Genomic DNA, 20,598 nt, shown 5'->3' with positions numbered 1-20,598 from the left:
TATATATATATATATATATATATATATATATTCTCATGAATGTTTAAGTTTTATATTGTCTATTAGTACAGTTGGTTTGAAATTTTGAATTTTGTCTTTACTAAATTGTCATAGGTTGCAGTTCCATTAAAAAATTTCAATTCCTTTTGTTCATAAAATGTAATGTCAGTCCTTTTTAGTTCATTTTATTAATAACGCATAATATTTTGATCCAACTTTAGTTTAATTAATTTATACTATTCAATATCCATCGCAATTTGAATATAAATCCCATGAATAAAATCATATTTTAATTTGAACATAAACACATCAAATTTGGAACTGCCTATATTCAATTTAATTTGATCTATTTGCATCCCTTAGGAAGTTCATGAAAAAGTCAACAGAGAGGCGTATAAGGAGAACCACACAATTGTCTCCCTCGTATTAAATGTAGTATACACATTAGTTTTCTGGCGTAAAAAAAAAAAAAAAGATATTTCATTTCCATAATACTGCCGTGGGTCAAGTTGTTTATTTGGCGTACTGTTAAAGAATGCCCTACCCACCAACGGGGGCAAAGCCAAGTATATTGGTGGGGGGTCCTTGTTTGAGTTCACATTTCCGCCCCACAATGCCCCACAGCACATCCCTATCATGTATTGGAAATATCTCCTGATGATAGTATCAGAATCAATAATATCATCATCGGGAGATGTTATCAATACACTGCGGGGATGTGTTGTGTGGCAGAGATGCGAACAATGGCAGGGTTATGTCCATTATGTGAGGATGACTTTGAGAGCATTGGCTGTGCCTTATTATATTGCTTGGTGGTGCTTTGTATTTGGTTTGGATAGATGTTGTACATACTTATGATATTTACCTGGGTTTGACCATGATATAGAAAAGATATGATATCCGAAAAATAACTGACCAATAAACTGGAATCACAAATATTGTAGTGAATTAGGTTTTATTTATCAAAATTCATGATTTTGATTGGTCAAAGCTCATACGGCCATGGGCCAAGATGTTTACTTGACATGCTTTAAGGATGCTCTACCTACCAAAGATGTGTCCTCTATAAGCATCATGTATACAATGATAAGTTATACCCATTATGTAAGGATGGCATCGAGATCATTGACTATGCCTTATTATATTGCTTGGATCGATGTTTAAGGATGCCCTACCCACCAAAGATGTCTTCTATAAGCATCATGTGAACAATGACGGGTTATACCCATTATGTGAGTATTGACATTGAGAGCATTGACAGAGTCTTATTATATTGCCCATTATGTGGTTTGGATCGATGTTGAACATATGTATGTATGCATGGTAGATAGATATTAGATTTCCATTAATACCGCCATGTATTAAAACGTTTATTATTTTTTTATTTGTTTTGAAGGGACCAAGTCTCCGCTATGTCCTTTTTAACTAAGCATGATGTGAACAATAATAGGTTAGGCCTATTATGCGAGAATGACATCGAGAGCACATCTTATTATATTGATCGGCGGTGCTTCCTGTTTGGTTTGGATTGATGCTGAACATGCATACATATGGACAGGGGTTCTAATAAAACAATTGGGAGTTGGTTGGAAGACTAGTGGAATATTGATATATCTCTATATTGCTGAATGGGACTGCTCTTCTGTGGTTCCTGTGTTGGAGACACAATAAAAAGGTTTTCAAGCAAAAAAAGGTGGGCTTGTTTTAGTCCTTTAATGGCAGTATGTAAATGGTTGATTTAACTTCTCAAACTGGTTCAAACATTTAGTTTTAGTTATTGGAGGTGAAGTATTTTACATTTTTGTAGTGAAAATAAAATAACTGGAATTTGACACAGTTCAGTTGACATGGGAAACTAATGATGAAGGTGATAGATGGATTTTGAAACAAGTTATCTTCTATCCATCATAATATGGCTCCATTCCCTTTTCCATGATTTGCAAAACTATGCCATTACCATTCTGTAGCCCTAAGCATTGCTGCTTTTTCTTATCAGAAAAATAAGAAAAGCATTGGTGTTTTGAGACTGCCATAGACCATTGAAAAGTCAACTGGGCCTAACTAATGTTACTCTAGCCTTCCAAATAGAACCCAAGTACAGAAAATGACCTTAACCATGGTAAAAGTTGCAGTCTTTTTGATGAACAATAAAAATTAAGCCATGGTTGACATTTATCAGATGATCAATGTCATATACAGTGTTTTGAAACTGACCTTAAAATGAAACTACTTTTCTGTCTGGGACCTTGTTGGTGGGTCGGTGGTTCAACCGCGTTTAATTTAAATAGGTAAAACTGTGATGTCATAAATAGAATAAAAAATAAAAAATAAAAAATAGATAAAATACAGTTAGGAAACTTGGCAAGGGGGGGGGGGTGTAAAGGTTTAAGGGTATTTCAGTTTTCTGATGATTTTACATGAAGGCAAACTTGGCATTATAACATATACTACTAATAAAAGAGCAAATAACCTTAATTTCTGGACTTTTCATTAAATACTTTTATCCCTTACCTAAACAACATACAACGGGCATAAAAAAGGGCATATATATCCTTTACTTTCACTCCAAAACTGTCCACTTATAACAGTTAAGAAACTGCCCACTTATAACTATTCAAGAACTGTCCATGAATAATAAATAATTTTTTCTTGGAGATACTGTCACATGTAAATGCACGTACATGTTTACTAGTATGTTTAAATGCATGATATCAGCTATTAGACTTTTAATGGTGAAGAAGTAACGGAAGGGAGTCTATAAGTCCCTTTTGTCAAGTCAGAGGAGCGTTAAGAGTAGATGAAAGTTGAGGGGAGATTTAAGGCCTTTGAAGAAAAGCCAGAGGGGGAGGTATAAGGGATTTTGTCAACTTTCATATTATAATTTTTATTGGAAAATATGAATTGAACATCAAAGCTCATTTAACCAACCAATTATTCAGAAAATCAAATCTGAAAGTATACGAGAGATGATGGATCTAATATTAGTACTAACTGATGTTTGAATCTGTCAAAAACATATTCTATTATTTCATAGGTGAATAGAACTTTGGTAAGGTTTGGGTTCTGACATCAGTTTGGGTCTAGGACAACTGGACAAGGTTTATGTTTAGAATTGGTCTTGGATTGGCCATTAACCCAACACAACCCATCTAATTTAAACTTTTGTTTAATTAGAGATTCTAAAGGATTTAAGATATTCTACAAACATTGACCATATATTGGAGAGAGAGAGAGAGGGAGAGAGAGATAGTATCAATAATGATTTTATTAGAGAGAGTAATGGTGTATTTTATTTGCGAAAACTAAGACTTAAGAGGGGTTTTGTTGTGATTTCTTATATTTTTAATAATTTAATTTAAAAATAAAGAATCACATGTGTGAGAAATGAGAGAGAGGAGGAGGCCAATGTGAGCATTGAAGACTTGAAGTGAGACTCCTTTTGGCCTCCCTCCATCCTCTATATTAAGGGTGATCATTTCCAGACTGGGCCTGACCTAATTCTGAAATTTCAAGACTGGGCTATATATATAAGCAATTTGCTATAATTCCTAAATTAAGCTATCTTAACTTTTAAAAGGGCCATTTTCATTTTTTTAGGTAACCATGAGTTGTTTTTTCCAACATCAATCTCTTTTCCGAGTGCTTTCATTTTGGGTTATGTTTGGTTTGAAGGAAAAAATAGGGAAAGGAAGAGAAAGGTAGGGAAACTTATACAAAATTTAGGGTATATTTGGTTTGAAGAAAAAAAGTAGGAAAATCTGTACAAAGTTCCTCCAAACCAACTCTATTCCAATACTTGATAATCATTTCACACTGAGTAACATTTTCAATTAGTTCTGTATGTATTTTTCTGTCACTTAGTTGTGAATGGATAAAAGTAAATTCACCATTTCCTCTTTTGAATTCTATGAAATTGGGCCATTCACCAAATTTATCATTCTGAAGGGATGATACAAGCAGAAAGTCCTAATTATATGGCATCAATAGCTCTGGATGGAACCGATTCCAACAATTAGTCCAATGTGCAACCTACAGAAGTTTTCTTCTTCTGTGTTATTTTGTATCACAGAATGTGAAACTGTTATTCTAGAACTAATAGGTAGTATAAGAGAAGTCAATCACATCTTGACATAGAAATTATATTATTTAATATTTTATTATTAGTGGGCCCCGTGTGATTACAAGAAAACCCAATACCCAATATGATGACAAAAGAGATATAAATCTTACCCCATTTGTCACAAGAAAAAATACAATGAAAAATGTAAATCAACCATATATAATGTCTTTCAAATTTCAAATTAATATAAGCCATTATATGTTACTCCTAGAAAAAATAATGTATTTTGAATTCACATTATAAGAGCAGAAAAATTTTCTTATTCTATGCTATTTTGTATCATAGAATGTGAAACTGTTATCCTAGAACCAATAACATCTTGCCAAAGAGGTAATATTATTTAATTTTATTTTTATATTCACCCAATTATAGGGGTTGTGAACTTTGTGATTGGGGCACATCCCATTTTTAATAAAAAGGGGTAGACCCATAATTTGTTTACTTAGAAGACATGGAACTCTCCTAATTGTTACGTGGTCATACACCACACAAGTATTTTCTTTTGTTTATGCTTTTGTGGATTTATCAAATTGCTGGGAAGTGATTGTAGACGTATTTTGCAAATCCCATAAGAATGGCTTAGCTGAAAGGCTTTTGAAGATTGACCAAATAGATTTGAAAAATGATTAAATCCCAATTTTAATACACATAGAATCCAGAAAAAAAAAAGTACAAAGGAAAGGAGGTTAAAAATGGATTACTGAACTAGTTATGTCATTAAATTTCATTATATATCGTGTTTATCATGCTAATTGACTGAACCAAGTACCTGTTTTCAATACAAATAAGGCTGTGAATGATTTCTTTGTAAAAACAGAACTAATGTTCGTTTCTTGAATTGTTCACCTTTAGCCTTTCTTGTTCAGTTTTGTCAACTTGTTGTCAAGTGTTTGCGACGCAAGTGATACAATTTTGCAGCTCTTAATCCTTTGCATACATTGCATAGTTCAGACTTTAGAGTAATGTTCTACTTTTCATCAGTTGAGATGCAAATGGTTGAATAGGAACCTCTTAATGGTAGATATAGGGGTGCAATTTGTGTGAATACATCCACCTTTTAAATATGGGTAGATCAAACTTTCTTGGCACAAAAATTACTGCTTGGGTTAAGCTTTTGTCAAAATTAAAAAATAGTATAAGATGTTCATGGGTCAAGTCCGAAGCCCAGCCCATGAAATGGTCTGAACACGACTAATCCCAACTCTCTCTCAAAAACAAAAATGAAAGCCCCAACAACTAATCCACTATTTGTGGTGTGTGTCTGGTTTGGGAATGTCGGTTGAGTGTAACGGGTTCTATTAGCTAGGTCAACTTTGAAAAATTGAATCTCATCATTCATATGGGAAATTTCTATATTTTGAAAACCTTTAAAAGTATTATGATGTCATCTTAACAGCAGACTAACCAAAGCGGTGAACAAGTATAATTTATCCCAGAGGTTATGGGGGATTTTTGGAGAGATCAAAATTCAATGGAGGTTAAAGTCATTGCCAGAAACCTCAAGGGTGGTTTCAATAACTTTATACTTTAAATATTATACTATTGGAGTATTGGGTGTGGATTCTTTCGAGCTCGGCTCGTCAAGGTTGTACAAGGCTCAAGTCAAAAATTCATAAGCTTGATTTCGATTTGAGAAAAAAATGTTTTATAAAAACAAAAAACTATATATAATTTTTTATTAGACTCAAACTGAATAGTATGAGGCTCGAATTCTATTAGATTTGAGCTCGACTTGAAATTCTATTGAAACCAAGCTGAACCGAATTTGAATAATTCATGAAGAGCTGGACTTGTGGCCACCCCTAATTGAGGGGATCTACTTGTCAATTTTATGATTGTGATATAGATCCCATATCATTAACTCCGTACATGCAACATGTAACAAGTTGGTAGCAGCTCAATCATATATGATAAGAAATAATAAATATTTAAAAGAAGAAAGAAGAAAAATTCAATCTATGTTTTTTCTTTTCTTTCTTTTATTTATCTGCTGAATATTTACAAGATCTAATTCCTTTTCTTTTCCGTCCATTTTCCGGTTGCAAGTGGAGGAGGTCTTGAGCCTCTCCTGCAGCCTTGTTTGCTCTTAAGCTTTTCATGGTTTTGCCATGGTCTGTAATGGCAATATGCATTGCTAGAACCTTTATTGTATGGCTTTGCTTTAGTGCTCAATCATGCTTTTGAGGGAGATGTTTACTGAAAAGATCTGTTTTTGGAGGTATATGTCCCTCTGTTTTTTATGTATTTTCACAACTTTTGCATAGGGACGGCAAGCTTCCCTATAAAACCTGGGCCCCGCCTCAAATGGGGTGGGTTGGATGGAAAAATAATTTTGCCCCGAACCGATTGGATTTACATATAATTCTCTGAATCTCATGGTAAACTAGTAAAAGGTTTAACATTAATTTTTAAAATATTTCTAAGTTTTTCTCAAATTCTTAAAATCCGAGAATCCCATGAATCTATTTTTATAATAATCCCAAATTTCAATAGCCCAATTTTTAAAATACCTAAAATTCCTATAATCCTATTTCTAAAATTTCTTTAAATCAGATGTATTTTTAGGCGTTTGATGAGAGCAGAGAAAATTCGGGATTTTCCCGTTCCCAATGAGGAGTGAATGCCCCACCCTGGACACGCCCTGCTGCTGTTCCTACCTTTGCACCATTTACATAAAGTTTCTCAAACTATTTTCTCCCATGGTCACTCACGGCTTCTGTCTTTTGTTTAACAAGATTATCTGATTTATAATTTTGTATCTCTTCTTACTACTTGTGTTCCTGAATTATAATTTGAGCATTTTATTAATGAATTCTGCCTTAACATTTTCTCACACTGTGAAAACTAAATCCTTTAATTCTGCATTGTTTCCAACACTCGATCCCATAATTGTCACAACTTTAGAAGATTGTAAATGCAAAATGCTCCATTAGGCATCACCATGAATTAATTGGACTACAAACGTTGCTAATAAATCTCCAATTAGTGATGATTGTTTAAAGAGAGACTAATAAACTAATGTGTTTTTGCCTTTTTGGCCAAACAACATGTGATTGGGCTTTGAGTTGATAATAGAGGCCAATTCCCTACCTGACTTAAATTAACACAAATCTTGATTCCGATATCATTTAGGAAATTTGCTTTACTATTTTATATTGCTTCATGAGATTGCGTATCAAACTGATGGGCTCTTTCACACCTCACCACACATATAATATGCCTTCAAAAATTAAAAAAAGAAAGAAAAACTCACATATATACACATGGTAGCTCAAATGATGAACCGACAAGATATCTAATAATTCTCCATTCACCAATTGGTCTGTTTGTCCAGACTTCTTAAATAAGCTGAGTTGATGAAATCTTCTGCTCGACAGCAAATGAAAAAAAAAAAAATGGAAATACAGCTTAATTAATGGACCCCCCCACATGGCCAAACAAAGCCTCACTATTGCTTCATCACCACAAAAGTTTCGAACTTGAACAGCTGTGACGTGAAATGCAATATACTCCGTAAATAGGTATACTTTAATTAAATTCTTAGAAGTATTTTTGGAAAAAAAGAAAATTTGCAAATTGATAAGGTGTGGGAAAAGGATTTACCTATCATGTGTAAGCGTTGGACCTATAACTTTAAATATGAAATTTATATAATATTTTATAGGGTTATTTACTTGGATATTCCCTATAATTTGCAACTGTTATACTTAATTAACCTCATAAACTTTTAATATTTATACATGAGAATACCATGTAATCTGAATACACGGATCACCTACCAATAAAATACATTCCAACACTCTACCAACTTAATCTGACACCAAACATTTTATATATAATGAGTCCCTCTTTTGTGGTAGGACGAGATGAGTGGTGTCAAATCATCAAGTTAGTAGAATGTTGGAATGCGTTTTATTGTCGGGAGATCCCAACTCTCCAAAATGAGCTATACATTTGTCCATCCGAAAATGCCCATAATAGTTATCTTATCAACCATTTTCTAAGCAATTTTTTTTGAAGCTTAGATCTTGTCAACCTTGAAACAAAACCATCCCTCCACGATATAACTTGGTTTGGATTGTGGAAACTCATGGATTGCGATGTGAGAACTTTTAAGGGTATATTTGAAATAAAAAACTTCAAACCCATGACCATTTACATTTTTCATGCGTTTTAAGAGGTCATGTATTCATTAACAACAAATTAATAAAGTGATAACTGGAAACGATAGAGGGTGTTTTAGTAATACACAAACTAGAGGATAGGTTTCAATAAAATACATAAAATTATGAAATTATAGGGTGTCTAAATAAATGACCCTATTTTATATTTATATAAAATAGGTTAAAGAGTGAGTGTTTTTGGATTTTTTTTAAATTTTAATTAACGTATAAAAAATAGTTACCTGTTACTTAAATACATTGGTAACTTCTATATACGTGGCAGTAGTAGATGTTTTAGCATTAAAATACTTAAATACCCAAAATCTCAGTATTAATTTATCATACAAACCTTTGCTTGTATGATTGTATCTACAAATGCTCCTCCAATAATACTTCCCCTCATAAGTGAGATTGGTTTAACTTTAATCTCTTTCTCCTTGCCTTGTTAGCCTAACTCCTCTCTCTCTCTCTCTCTCTCTCTAATACATACACAAATATAAAATATTATTGGGCTAGAAATGGTCACCCCTAATAAGGCAAACACGTTATTAGTAACCAGATTTCAGAAACAAATTAAATATTAGGAGTCTCACAAAGGCTTCTTTTCTGAAGATTTCAATATTATTGCAATGCCATGAATTTGAACACTCATACACTCAAGTACCAGAACTACTTACAATTGAGAGGGGCCAACTAATATAAAAAACCCGTGTTCTCCGTGATCAGGTTAAATGGGGCTTCACGTGAACCCCCTTAGTCCGATTGAGAGGGGGATTTATGAGATTTTACACGTGTCCAAATCTGGTTTAATTTCCCTCACCCTCTTAACATTTTCAGAAATTAAAAACATGATTTTCCCAGACAGCTCAAGTGATGATTGTCAAATGGCACAATTATTGTCATGTGCAATAATTTCAACCAATAATAGAGGGAGAAGTGGTTGACAGGTTGAGGCCCTTGTATCTATAAATACTCCTTTCAGTTTACTCCTCCTCCTCGTAAGTGAGATTAATATATCTTCCTTTCCTTGCCTTTCCAGCCTAACTTCTTTCCCTCACTCCCCCCTCCCACCTCTCTCTCTCTCTCTAGCCTCTAATACACAGATACACACAGAAATATGGCCACTTGCCTTGTCTCTAATGAGCCAACGTGAGTTTATACTTATCAATGATTTCTTCTCTTTCTCTTTCTCTTTCTGTAATTAGTTTAATCACTTTGTTCTCTCCTCCATAACTATTCTTCTCATTTTACTTTGTTTTATTAACATGATTTCACTTATGTATGAATATTCTTTTCTTCATTTTTTTTTTGATAACAAGAGTTTCTGTTTATTTGTATTGAAATCAATAGACACTTCTCAGTGATGTTAGCTCTTCAAATTTTCAAATTTCATTTTCCAATGGTTTGACAAGTTCTGCTATAATGATTTTCAAATTGTTCCATATTTTTATTGTTTTATAACCAAGGCCATTACCTACTGGCTACTGTTAGTTCCAACAATCTGGGGTCGTCGGAATGGTGGACTAGACAAAGAGACATTACCTTGGCCAGTTTTTGCACAAAGTGGCTTCTTTTTCACATGGGACAACACAACAGTGGGGGTGGGCACCCTGTCTCTCAGACCCATAACCCTTCCAACTCTAGTGATGGCGGATTTGATTCCATCCCCACTACATACATACATGCATATATACATGCACACTTATATATATATATATATATATATATATATATATATATATATATATATATATACAAACGTGTATGTATGTATGTATGTATGAAAAAAATAATATAACATATAAATGACATAAATAGTATTATTGTTATGAAATAATAAAATACATAATGTTTTTATAGCTTATAAGAATGTACCATATCATATTTATTATAAATATATATTTTAAACAGATATTAAAAATTCAATAATTTAAATCTTTAAAATAGTAACAAATCTGTTCAACAAAAGAAAAAGAATTGTCATTCTAGAGTACATTCCAAACAGCTCAATACTTTAGCAAAAATAGTGTGGGATTTACATTAATATATGTTGTGATGATCTTAGAACAAATAACGGACTGTCATTTGATATAGATTGGATGGTTTCAAATTATTTGGATCATAGATTTGTGGGGTTATCTTAGTTTTAACCTTGCTAAAATTATTCTCCCAATTCCAAACAAAAGAAAGAAAAAAAAAATTGTTCCATCACTCACTAATTAGTTGAATTGCAACTCTCAGAATCAATCCATTGGTTGCCACTGCGACAGAAGAGTTCCCAACCAGTGTGCCGCATGATGTTGCTGAGATTGTTCTGGTTCGTCATGGTGAGACCACATGGAATGCATCTGGAAGAATTCAGGTATATTCAGAAATAATCAATTAATGTATGAATATGTAGAAATCTATAAAAAGAGGAAGAAGGTGTCAAGCAACTGTAGTTGGATTTTGAGACATAAAAATTGTTTTGGCTTTCGATAGAAAATTACATAACTGAATATACTTCTCGTTTAATTTTGGATACCTGGTTTTACCTCACAGGGGCAACTAGAATCAGAGCTGAATGAGGTGGGATGGAAGCAAGCAGTTGCAGTTAAGATCTGAACTTATACAAACTCAGTTCTTTACACCTGGTTCATCTTTGCATTCATTTGTTTGTGATTTTGATTTGTACTACTACCTGCTGCAAAATTTGCACTTCTGTCTTATGGCATTGCATGTCTAATAGCCAACAGAACTCATTCTCTTTCACATGAAGAGGATTAATTTGCAGTCCTGAAAATTTACAATTGCATAAATGAATTCACAATTTAAACAAACTGATCCATCAATTCATCAAAATGTGTGCGATAATTGAATCTAAGCCTGCCCATGATGGGCTGCCATAACCATGAGTGATGCCCAGGCGGGTCCATTCATTAATAATCCAGATCTAATCCGGGGCCAAGATTCAAACTTTAGAGCTGTTATTTATTAGGTACAATAAGAGGGGTACTAATTATTGAACCTAAAGGCCCCCCTTAAATCCTTTGAGTGGGGAACAAACATTCGAAAAAGCTTCGATGCCAATTGGGCTGCAACCATGAATGCAATGCATCAAATTGTTTTTTTTTTTTTCTAATTTTTTACAAAACAAGAGAGAAAAATATTGTATACACATTTATCTGTTCTATTATATTGGTTATATAATCAATGTTTTGTAATTATTCTAATAACAATATTGCCATTGTATACAGATTGCAGATAGGCTAGCCAAAGAACTGAAGCCTGTAGCTGTGTACTCATCAGATCTCAAGCGTGCCAAAAACACTGCAGAGATGATTGCAAAGAAATGCCACATTCCTGAGGTACTTTTTTTTTTCTTAGTTTTCTTCCACCTTTATCCGGTCTGATCGATCGGGATTCTCGGGACCACGGCGGTGTAAAACAAGAACACACACAGGACAGAATGGTGAAACAGGATTTATGTAGGCGACCCCATATAGTAGTACGTACCTCAGGCTTGGTTGATTGAAGAATTAATCTGTTAAATTTGGGTGGTGATTCAGGTGATTGTAGTACCAGAGCTGAAGGAAAGGCATGTGGGGAGTTTACAGGGATTGACTTGGGATGAAAGCCAAGGGAAAGAGCCAGAAGCCTACCGTGCATTTTTCTCATCTCAGGAGGACCTTGAAATCCCTGTATCTTTCATCCATCTTTTCTTTTCTGCATTAAAGAGTAGATTATAAACAAAATGTACATGAATTGAGATTATTAATTATCATCCTTTTTCACCATCTTCTTCAACATATGTAGGGTGGGGGAGAGAGCTTTAATCAACTCTGCGAAAGGTCTGTGGCTGCTCTACACGAAATTGCATCCAGACACAAAGGTTCTCTCTCTCTCTATAATTTAGTCTACTAGTGATTTGGCTAAGAAAGTAAACAAGTGATGACATGGGTTGGTGCATTATAATTCAGTCTTATATATGGCGTAGTGATAGCGACTTAGTACATGTTAAACTGAACACACACATAACCCACTCCAACCCAATCACATATCAGTACTCTCTATCTTTCATCAAACACATTTTCTTCTTTTCTTCTGTTCTCAGCTAGAATTGACAGCAGTTTCAAGGTTGCAAGTAGTACAGATATCTTAATACATAATTTGAACCGTGCTATTATTAACTGATGATTCATCAAAAATAATTATGCATTAACTTGATGAGCACACAGGAGAGAGAGTCATTGTGGTCACTCATGGAGGTAATCTGAGAGCCATCTACATGTCGGTGTCTCGTGAGTCTTCAGCAGGAAAGGTGCTGAATGCTTCAGTCAATGTTCTCCATCTCTCAGAGCAGAAATGGGCTTTCAAGTCTTGGAGCGACGTCACTCACCTCAACGAGGTTGGATTCCTTCAACGCGGCTTCAATGGCGACTCTTTCCAAGTAGTAGTCTAAGTTCCAACCAGTGTGCAGCAGCAGATCTCTCCATTTATATATGTTATAATTAATTCAGATGTTTTATTTTTGTGTAATATATAGTAATTAGAGTTGTTTATGGGTTGGGTCTTCCTGATACAACCCAACCAACCGGTTTGGTTATACATATAGTTCTGGTTCTGAGTTTTGTAATCCGATTATAATTGGGTCGGGACTGGATTAAGACCCGGACCTATTATGTAATTTATTATATATATGAAGGTGTCTTGGTTTTCTTTTAATTTTTGTTGTATTGTATGTGTTAAAGGGTAAATTCTATAGACAACATTGTTTTATTAACATATAAACAGTTTATTATTTACTTTCATTTTTTATATTAAAATTGTATTGACAGAAATATAATGAAGTTCCAAGTTGTTATACCATAGCCAATTATAAAAAAAAAGTTGTTATATGATAGCCCGGTAATAATAGATGTTAAGTATATATAAGCGGGTCTAATCGGGTCGGGCCTGATTATCTTGATTTGGTTTGGTTTTAGGTCTCATTTACATAACTGATGAATAATTGGAATAATCATTTAGGATCAGTTTGGTTTATAGTCAGAATTGGAATTGGAATCGGAATCGAAAGGGTTCATTCCCATAGTCTGTTTAGTTCAGACAGGAATGAGAATGAGAATTAAAATTAGCAGGAATGGGATTTCATTCCCAAGGGAGGGGCATGGAATGGCCATTCCCTCAAATGGGGGAATGCGATTCCAACAGGAATGAAAATGGGATTCCGATTCTACTCAACCAAACAGTTGAAATTGAAATAGTCCATTTCGATTCCTATTCCAAACCTATATTCCTGTAAACCAAACAGACCCTTATATATCCCTGAGGTTTAAACAAACTACTTGTATATAACTTGTAGTTTCAAAGCCTGCTTATATCTTGCTAGGCTATCAACATTTATAGCAGTTTCTTAATTTTTTCATAATCCATTAATTTTTACCCTCATCTTGTCTCTCTCTCTCTCTCTCCTACCTCTTCCTTCCTCTTTTGTTCCCCGCTGGGTATATATCAATTTTAATTAATTTTTACTAGGGGTACTCCTATATAATGGAAAACATTTGTAGGAAATTTTACATGGGGGGCAAACAAGGCAAGCAAAGAATTAGGTCAGTGTACAAGGCAGTAAAAACTGCTCAAACGAGCTTTGCCCTGACTGAAGCCAAACTCGTGGTGGTGTGTTTATGGTGGCAAAGAAGATAGGAAGGAAGAAACAAGGAGACAGAGATGGTTGTACAACTGCGTTATGGAAAGCTAATTCACAGGGGGTGCTTTGATTGATGAAAGCTCTTCTTATACCATGTCTTTTCGGTATCATAGATTTTTCCCACGATACCATTATATGTGTGTCTATACCAGCCCTGGCTTTTCTTGTAGTTGTATAGTATCTTACGTATGTGGTATAATATATTATAAAATATATATAACGGGTTCATATGGTATAATAAGAGTTCAGCTTCAGTCAGGACAAGGCTCATTGGAACAGTCTTTACAGCCTTGCATTGAGAATATCTCGTTCTATTTCATGGGGAGATATTCCCAATGCAAAGTTGCAAAAGGCGGTTGAAACAGTATGAGCACGGGCTTGCCCTGACAGAAGCCGATCTTGTGTAATAATACCGGAAAGACATGTAACCAACCAACCGGTATCATAAAGGTGATGTTTATAAAAAAATCATGGGGTTTTTGGTTGGTCAAAGCTCGTCTGGTATCATATGTTTTTGGCACTATAGATTTTCCCATAATTTTGATTATACAATAAACTTTCAAATATATTTTCTGTAATTTTGATTATAAAATTAAATTAAAACTTTAACTTTTAAAAATATAAATACTGTTAATTCATATGGACTACCCCAGGATCGGGCATGGACACATGTTATCAGTCCTGGGGTGTGAGCCGGGCTTGGCCCATCCAGGCCTCAGGCCTAGCCGGATACCGACCTGATATGTGGGCTCAAAAATAGAATGTTTAGGCCTTTGTTGCCAATTCTGATTACGTGCCTTATCTGTTAAGAATGTCACTTAAATGGACAAATGTATCCATGGAAGGAGCGAAAGTGAACACAAATTAAAGAATTGAATGATACTTCGACTTTCCCTCCTAAGACATATACATTAGGGCCCACAGGTGCATCTCAATTTAGGGTAATAAAATTGTTGTAGAAGTGTTAGGCAATATATCAGTGGGATCCATTCTATCACAATAATTGTTCTAAACCAAGCAAGGTTTATTCAACGCAAATATTTGTGGATAATATTAGACCAGCCTAGCTAGCTAGGAGATAATTCATTATATAAAGCTTCATAAAGAGAAAAAGAATGAGTGGCTATCAAAATTGGTATGTCAAAATCATATTATGTAATGAAATTATTGAGAGGGTTGAGAAAAAGACTAATATCTCCAGAAGGGAGAACAGTTATGATCAATCACTACAAAAAATACAAATGTCGTCAAAACTGTCACAAACGTCGTGGAAACTTTTTCGCGACGTTTGCACAAATGTTGCATCTATAAAAGTCCGAAAAAGTTTCAATGCCGTTTCTGATAATGTTACTGAAATTGGTTCACATCTCCTTTAATCGCACTTTTGCCAATGTTTGCAAATGTCACTGAAATTAATGCATTAACCCAAATTATACTTTCATATACATCCAGTACTGAAAGCAAATTTATTACCTCATAAATACACTATGAATTGGAAAAATTATAGAGAGAATTAATGTGGGAGGAGAAGCTTTAATAAGAAAGAAAAGTATAACAACTATAGCATTGAAGAAGTAGGAGGGATAGGCATTCGAAGAGATAGAGAAATGAATAAAACCTTATTCATCCAACAACCTTGGAGATTGGTATAAATCAGTGGAAAAGTTTGTGGCCAAGAGTTAGTAAGAGGAAAGGTATTTGAATGGTAAGAAGGATAATTCCACTTGGTAGAGACAACTAATAAGTATAAAGGAAGAACCAAAAGAGAATATTCTTTTTTGCAGAGTCAAAGAGTGACCAGGAGACCTGTGGAAGGGCATGGGCCCATGGTTTTTATTAGTTATCTTATCAACCTTTTTTAAGCAATTATTTTTAAAACTTATCTTATCAATATTTTAGGAAACAAAACCATCCCCCCATATAATAACTTGGTTTGGAAATTAAGGCATTGATTGCAATTGCAAGTGATGTTTAAACTGTTAGGGGTATATTTGAAATAAAAAATCTTAAACCCATGACCATTTACATTTTCCACTTGTTTTAAGAGGTTATGTGCCGATGGAAATACAAACAAATGGGTCCTGATGGAAAATAAACAAAATGGGTCCTGATGGAAAATAAAGGAGACCCAAGTAATGAAGTAATTATCAACTATAATTCGGCCTCTCATGCAACCTTATGTAAATAAATGAAGTTGCTTTTTTTACTTAAGAAAAAGTATTTTACTCCTTGAGAAAAAGTTAATTGATTTTCTCATAATGAAATTGAACATGAATACTTAAATACCTGAAATACTGAGAGGGGAATTATTAGATTCTACACATGTAAGTATATATATATATATATATATATATATATATATATATATATATATATATATATGCTCGAGTCAATAATTTAACTTCATCAATTAGCACAATTATTGTCGTGAGCCAATAATTTTGACCTATAATTGAGGAAATTGGTTGACAGGTTGAGGGGCGTTGTATTTATAAATATTCCTTTCAATTAATTCTTCATCAAAAGTGGCATTAATTTCTCTCTCTCCCTCTCTCTTTCTCCATAATCCACCCATACACATACGAAGATGGCTACTTGTCTTGTCTCAATGAGCCAACGTGAATCAATTTCTTTGATTCTTTATATTCTTTAATTAGTTTCATGACTTCATTCAATTCTCTCCTTCATAAGCTTTACTACTTGTGATGATTTTGTCTTTTTAAACATTTTATTAAGATAATTTCATTTATGAATATTCTTTTTTTTTTCATTTTTATTTTGCTAAGAAAGAGTATTTGTCTATCTATTTGTATTGAAATTAACAGACATTTCTTTTCAAATTTCATTTCTGTTTTTTTTTATTTTTATTTTCTGAGAAATTGCTGTTAAAGACTACAATCCACTATTATCATTTTCAATCCATTCCTAAAAAAATGTAAAAAATGCAAAAGTGGTTATCCACAACCACTTCTGCCTACATTCTATAAATCTTAGTTAATCATTAACCCTCTACATATCATAACAAAAGAAAACCATCCATATTCTAATAATTACCGAAAATCTAATTTTTAAAATAAATATTTCTTAAAATTTTAATAACTATTTAAAATATTAATAAATATAAATTTAACAGTTGTGATTCCATAATATAAATTTATTTAACATTACTGATTCCCCGTACTTAATACGGAGTCATTCACTAGTTCTATAATAAAAATAACATTGTTAGTAGTATTTTTATTGTTTACAACTAAGGCAATTACCGATGTTAGGTCCAACTCATACTCTTTTTGTTACATTGGATAATACAACAGTGGGGAGTGGAGTAATCTTTCCCTCAAACCCATAACCCCTTTAACTCTAGTGATAGCGGGATTTGGCCCGTCCTCGCTACAACCAGCCAGAGAACTTACCAACTGAGCCACTCCACTTTCATATTCCAACCCATGTTCTCACCTTAACCAACATAAAACATATCATATTCATGTTTATGATTGTTCTTTAAATTTTGTAATGTATTTGTTCTAAAGACTATATTATGTTTTATAATATATATATATATAATTTAATATAATTTATAAAATTTTATAATGTAATTATGATATAATATAATATTAGTATAGAATTCTATGTATGAATGTATAAATATATATTAAGTATGTATGAAATCTTATAAACTATAATATAACTATTATATACAAAATTGGATTATATTTAATATAATTTTTTTTTTTATATCTTCTAAAGGGCTATGCAACGAGGTAGCCCATCCCCCAATCCAGGTGCAGGCCGAATTTTATTCCAAGTATCCGCTACGACCAGTAGGAGTTCTTACCGCAAATAGTTTTAATTGCAACTATTATCAGAATCAACCGAATGGTTGCCATTGCAATGGAAGAGTTCCCGACCAGTGTCTCACATTTAGGGGTGTCAATTGAACTGGATTTGGTCCAATCCGATTCAGTCCAGTGTGAGTCCATTATAAATGGAACAGGTCCTATCTAATTCGATGAATATTCAGGATCATTTTGGGTCAGTCCAATTCAATGTCTGGACCGTCTAATATGTTCAAATTCATTTTGATTTAGATTGGTTTCAACCCAAACCTGGTCCATTAACACATATTCTTATCTTATATTAATGGACCAGATATTGGCTTAATCCAATATAAATTTATTATGGATGGACCAGGTCCAATCCAATCTAATAAATATTTTGGACCGAATTGGTCGAATCCAATATGTCTTATTGGTCTTTCCAATCCATCCAAATTGATTTTGGATAGAACGGGGTCAATCCAAAACTGGTCCATTGACACCCTTATCTCACATCATATCACTGAGGTTGTTCTGGCTCGTCATGGAAAGACCACATGGAATGCATCCGAAAGAATACAGGTATATTCAGAAATAATCAATTAATGTATAAATATATAGAAAACAACAAAGGAGAAAAGAATGAAAAGGAAGAAGTGTCAAGAAACTGTAGCCAAAGTTCTCTCTCTCTTTTCCAATTTCTTACATGACAGTTGTGTTTAGATAAAATCCAGAAATATAAAGCCCTAATTTTGGGATTTAAAAAATGTTTTTAGGTTTTAGATTGTTATATTATATTTTTGGAAGCAATTCTTACAAAAAGTTTAGATCAATTTTTGTCTTGTTTGAGAATAAAACATACTCAAGAAACTCACCTAAAAGTGTAACCTTATAGATTAAATGGTTCTTTAAAATGCTATCAGAACCTATCAGAACCTATTTGATCAAATGGTTCACTGTTCGATCCTTATCACCCCTATTATTAGGGGTGGGCATGTACTTGTCCGGGTGAATTCGAGTCGAGCTGAGTTGAACCAAGCCGAATAATTAGTTATTTGAGCTCATGACTTGCCAAGGTAGTATAAGGTTTGAATTCGATTTGAGGAAGAATGTTTTATAAAAATAGAATATATATATATATAATATTTTTATTTTCTATTATTATTATTATTATTGTTATTATATATAGCTATTCAATCGAACCGGCTTGCGAACCCGATGAGCAGAGCTTTACTAGGTTCAAATTTGACTCGATTAATAAACGAAATTATATATATATATATATATATATATATATATATATATATATATATTTTGTTAAAAGCACTTTTTATCAACATATAATCAACTTTCCTATTTACTGCCATTTTTGTTAAACTTTTCAAGTTGTTATATAATATCTAGGTAATTGTAGATGTCTGATTTTCCTATTGAATAATTAGTACGGTTCCTGCATCTATTTTATTGATCCCATTAATAAACAGTTCCGGATTGGTCCACCTTGTCCGGCCACAACTACAGCTGACCTGTTGACAACTTCAATACTAATCACACATTTCAGGACACGTCATGTTACAATGTATTGTTCCTTCTCTAATAAAACTAATTATTAAGCTGGTTGAGGGCCTCATAATATTTTAATAATTTTCTGTACATTTATACATCCTATCTTTCTTTTCTATATAGCCTTTTCCTTTTGCAACGAATCTATACTTAAATTTGTTTATATATAACGGTGTCAATGGACCGGTTTTGGATTGGATATATCAGTCCAAAATCAATTTGGATGGATTGGACTGGCCAATAAGATATATTGGATTGGACTAATTCGGTCTAAAATATTTATTAGATTGGATTGGATCTGATCCGTCTGTAATAAATTAATTTATATTAGATTGGGTTGGATTGGGCCAGTATCTGGTCCATTGATATAAGATAAGAATATATGTATCAATGAATTAGGTTTGGGTTAAAATTATTCTAAATCAAAATGAATTTGAACAGATTGGACGGTCCAGACATTGAATTGAATCTGTCAAAATTGGTCCAAAATATTCATTGAATTAGATTGGACCTGCTCCATTTATAATAGACTCGAATTGGACTGGGGTGGAAAATTTTATAAATTCTCAATAATGATTTTACTAGTAAATTAATTTCTTTTATGGCTTCTTTCCAAAATATAACATCAAAATTTTCATTAGTTGGCCATTAATCTTGTTAAATTTTTCTCCCAATTTCAAAAAATAAAATTGTTTGTTCACTTCATAATTAATTGAGTTGCAACTACCAAAATCAATCCAATGTTTGCCAATGCCACGGAAGAGTTTCCATAGCATTAGGCTCTATTTTTTCCACAGCCCGAATCTCCAAAGCAAAAATTTATCAAAACAAAGTGCAAATTATATAACTGAACATACTTGTGGTTGTTTCTATTTTTGGTTCTGGTACTTTATTATACTTACAGTAAAGATCTACAGTTGGTTCAGCTTCGCATCCATCTGTTTGTTATTATGGTATGTACTTCTAGCCGTGTTATTATGATTTATACTCATACCTGCCAGAAAACTTTGCACTGAGTTTGGAAAGAGTACAAATATATGCATACAGTAAAATAATACAAAATGCAAAGTTTTATACTCTATAAATTTATATTTGTAGTCCTTCCAAATTGAGTTTATCTCATGGCATTCCACATCGAGTGGTTGTTTTCTTTTTTTTTGCATCGATCCCTAGTACCATATATAGGTTTAGGGATGGCATCAACAGGGCCATCTGTTTAGACCAACCCCATGGGAAGAGAAGCTGACAATG

General features: G+C 33.3%; 1 protein-coding gene across 1 annotated transcript; it reads left to right on the top strand.

The window, feature by feature from the left end:
• The first annotated feature begins 9,281 nt into the window (after positions 1-9,281).
• LOC148845303 (metal-independent phosphoserine phosphatase-like) lies at positions 9,282-12,987 on the top strand. Its single transcript, XM_088954810.1, has 7 exons — positions 9,282-9,432; positions 10,525-10,645; positions 10,825-10,875; positions 11,520-11,630; positions 11,832-11,963; positions 12,079-12,154; positions 12,501-12,987. Exons 1-7 carry the CDS (start codon positions 9,401-9,403, stop codon positions 12,722-12,724), a joined length of 747 nt encoding a protein of 248 aa, XP_088810936.1. The 5' UTR covers positions 9,282-9,400; the 3' UTR covers positions 12,725-12,987.
• The last annotated feature ends 7,611 nt before the right edge of the window (positions 12,988-20,598 follow it).

Source organism: Nelumbo lutea, chromosome 7, assembly GCF_056320005.1.
Source record: "Nelumbo lutea isolate HS-2025 chromosome 7, American lotus-T2T, whole genome shotgun sequence".
NCBI lineage: Eukaryota > Viridiplantae > Streptophyta > Magnoliopsida > Proteales > Nelumbonaceae > Nelumbo > Nelumbo lutea.
This window is presented reverse-complemented; position numbering and strand designations above follow the sequence as displayed.

Coding starts and splice junctions, on each gene's coding strand:
- LOC148845303 (XM_088954810.1), top strand. CDS start 9,401: ATGGCCACTTGCCTTGTCTCTAATGAGCCAAC. Junction 11,631..11,831: donor AGAAATGCCACATTCCTGAG/GTACTTTTTTTT, acceptor GTGGTGATTCAG/GTGATTGTAGTACCAGAGCT. Junction 11,964..12,078: donor AGGAGGACCTTGAAATCCCT/GTATCTTTCATC, acceptor CAACATATGTAG/GGTGGGGGAGAGAGCTTTAA.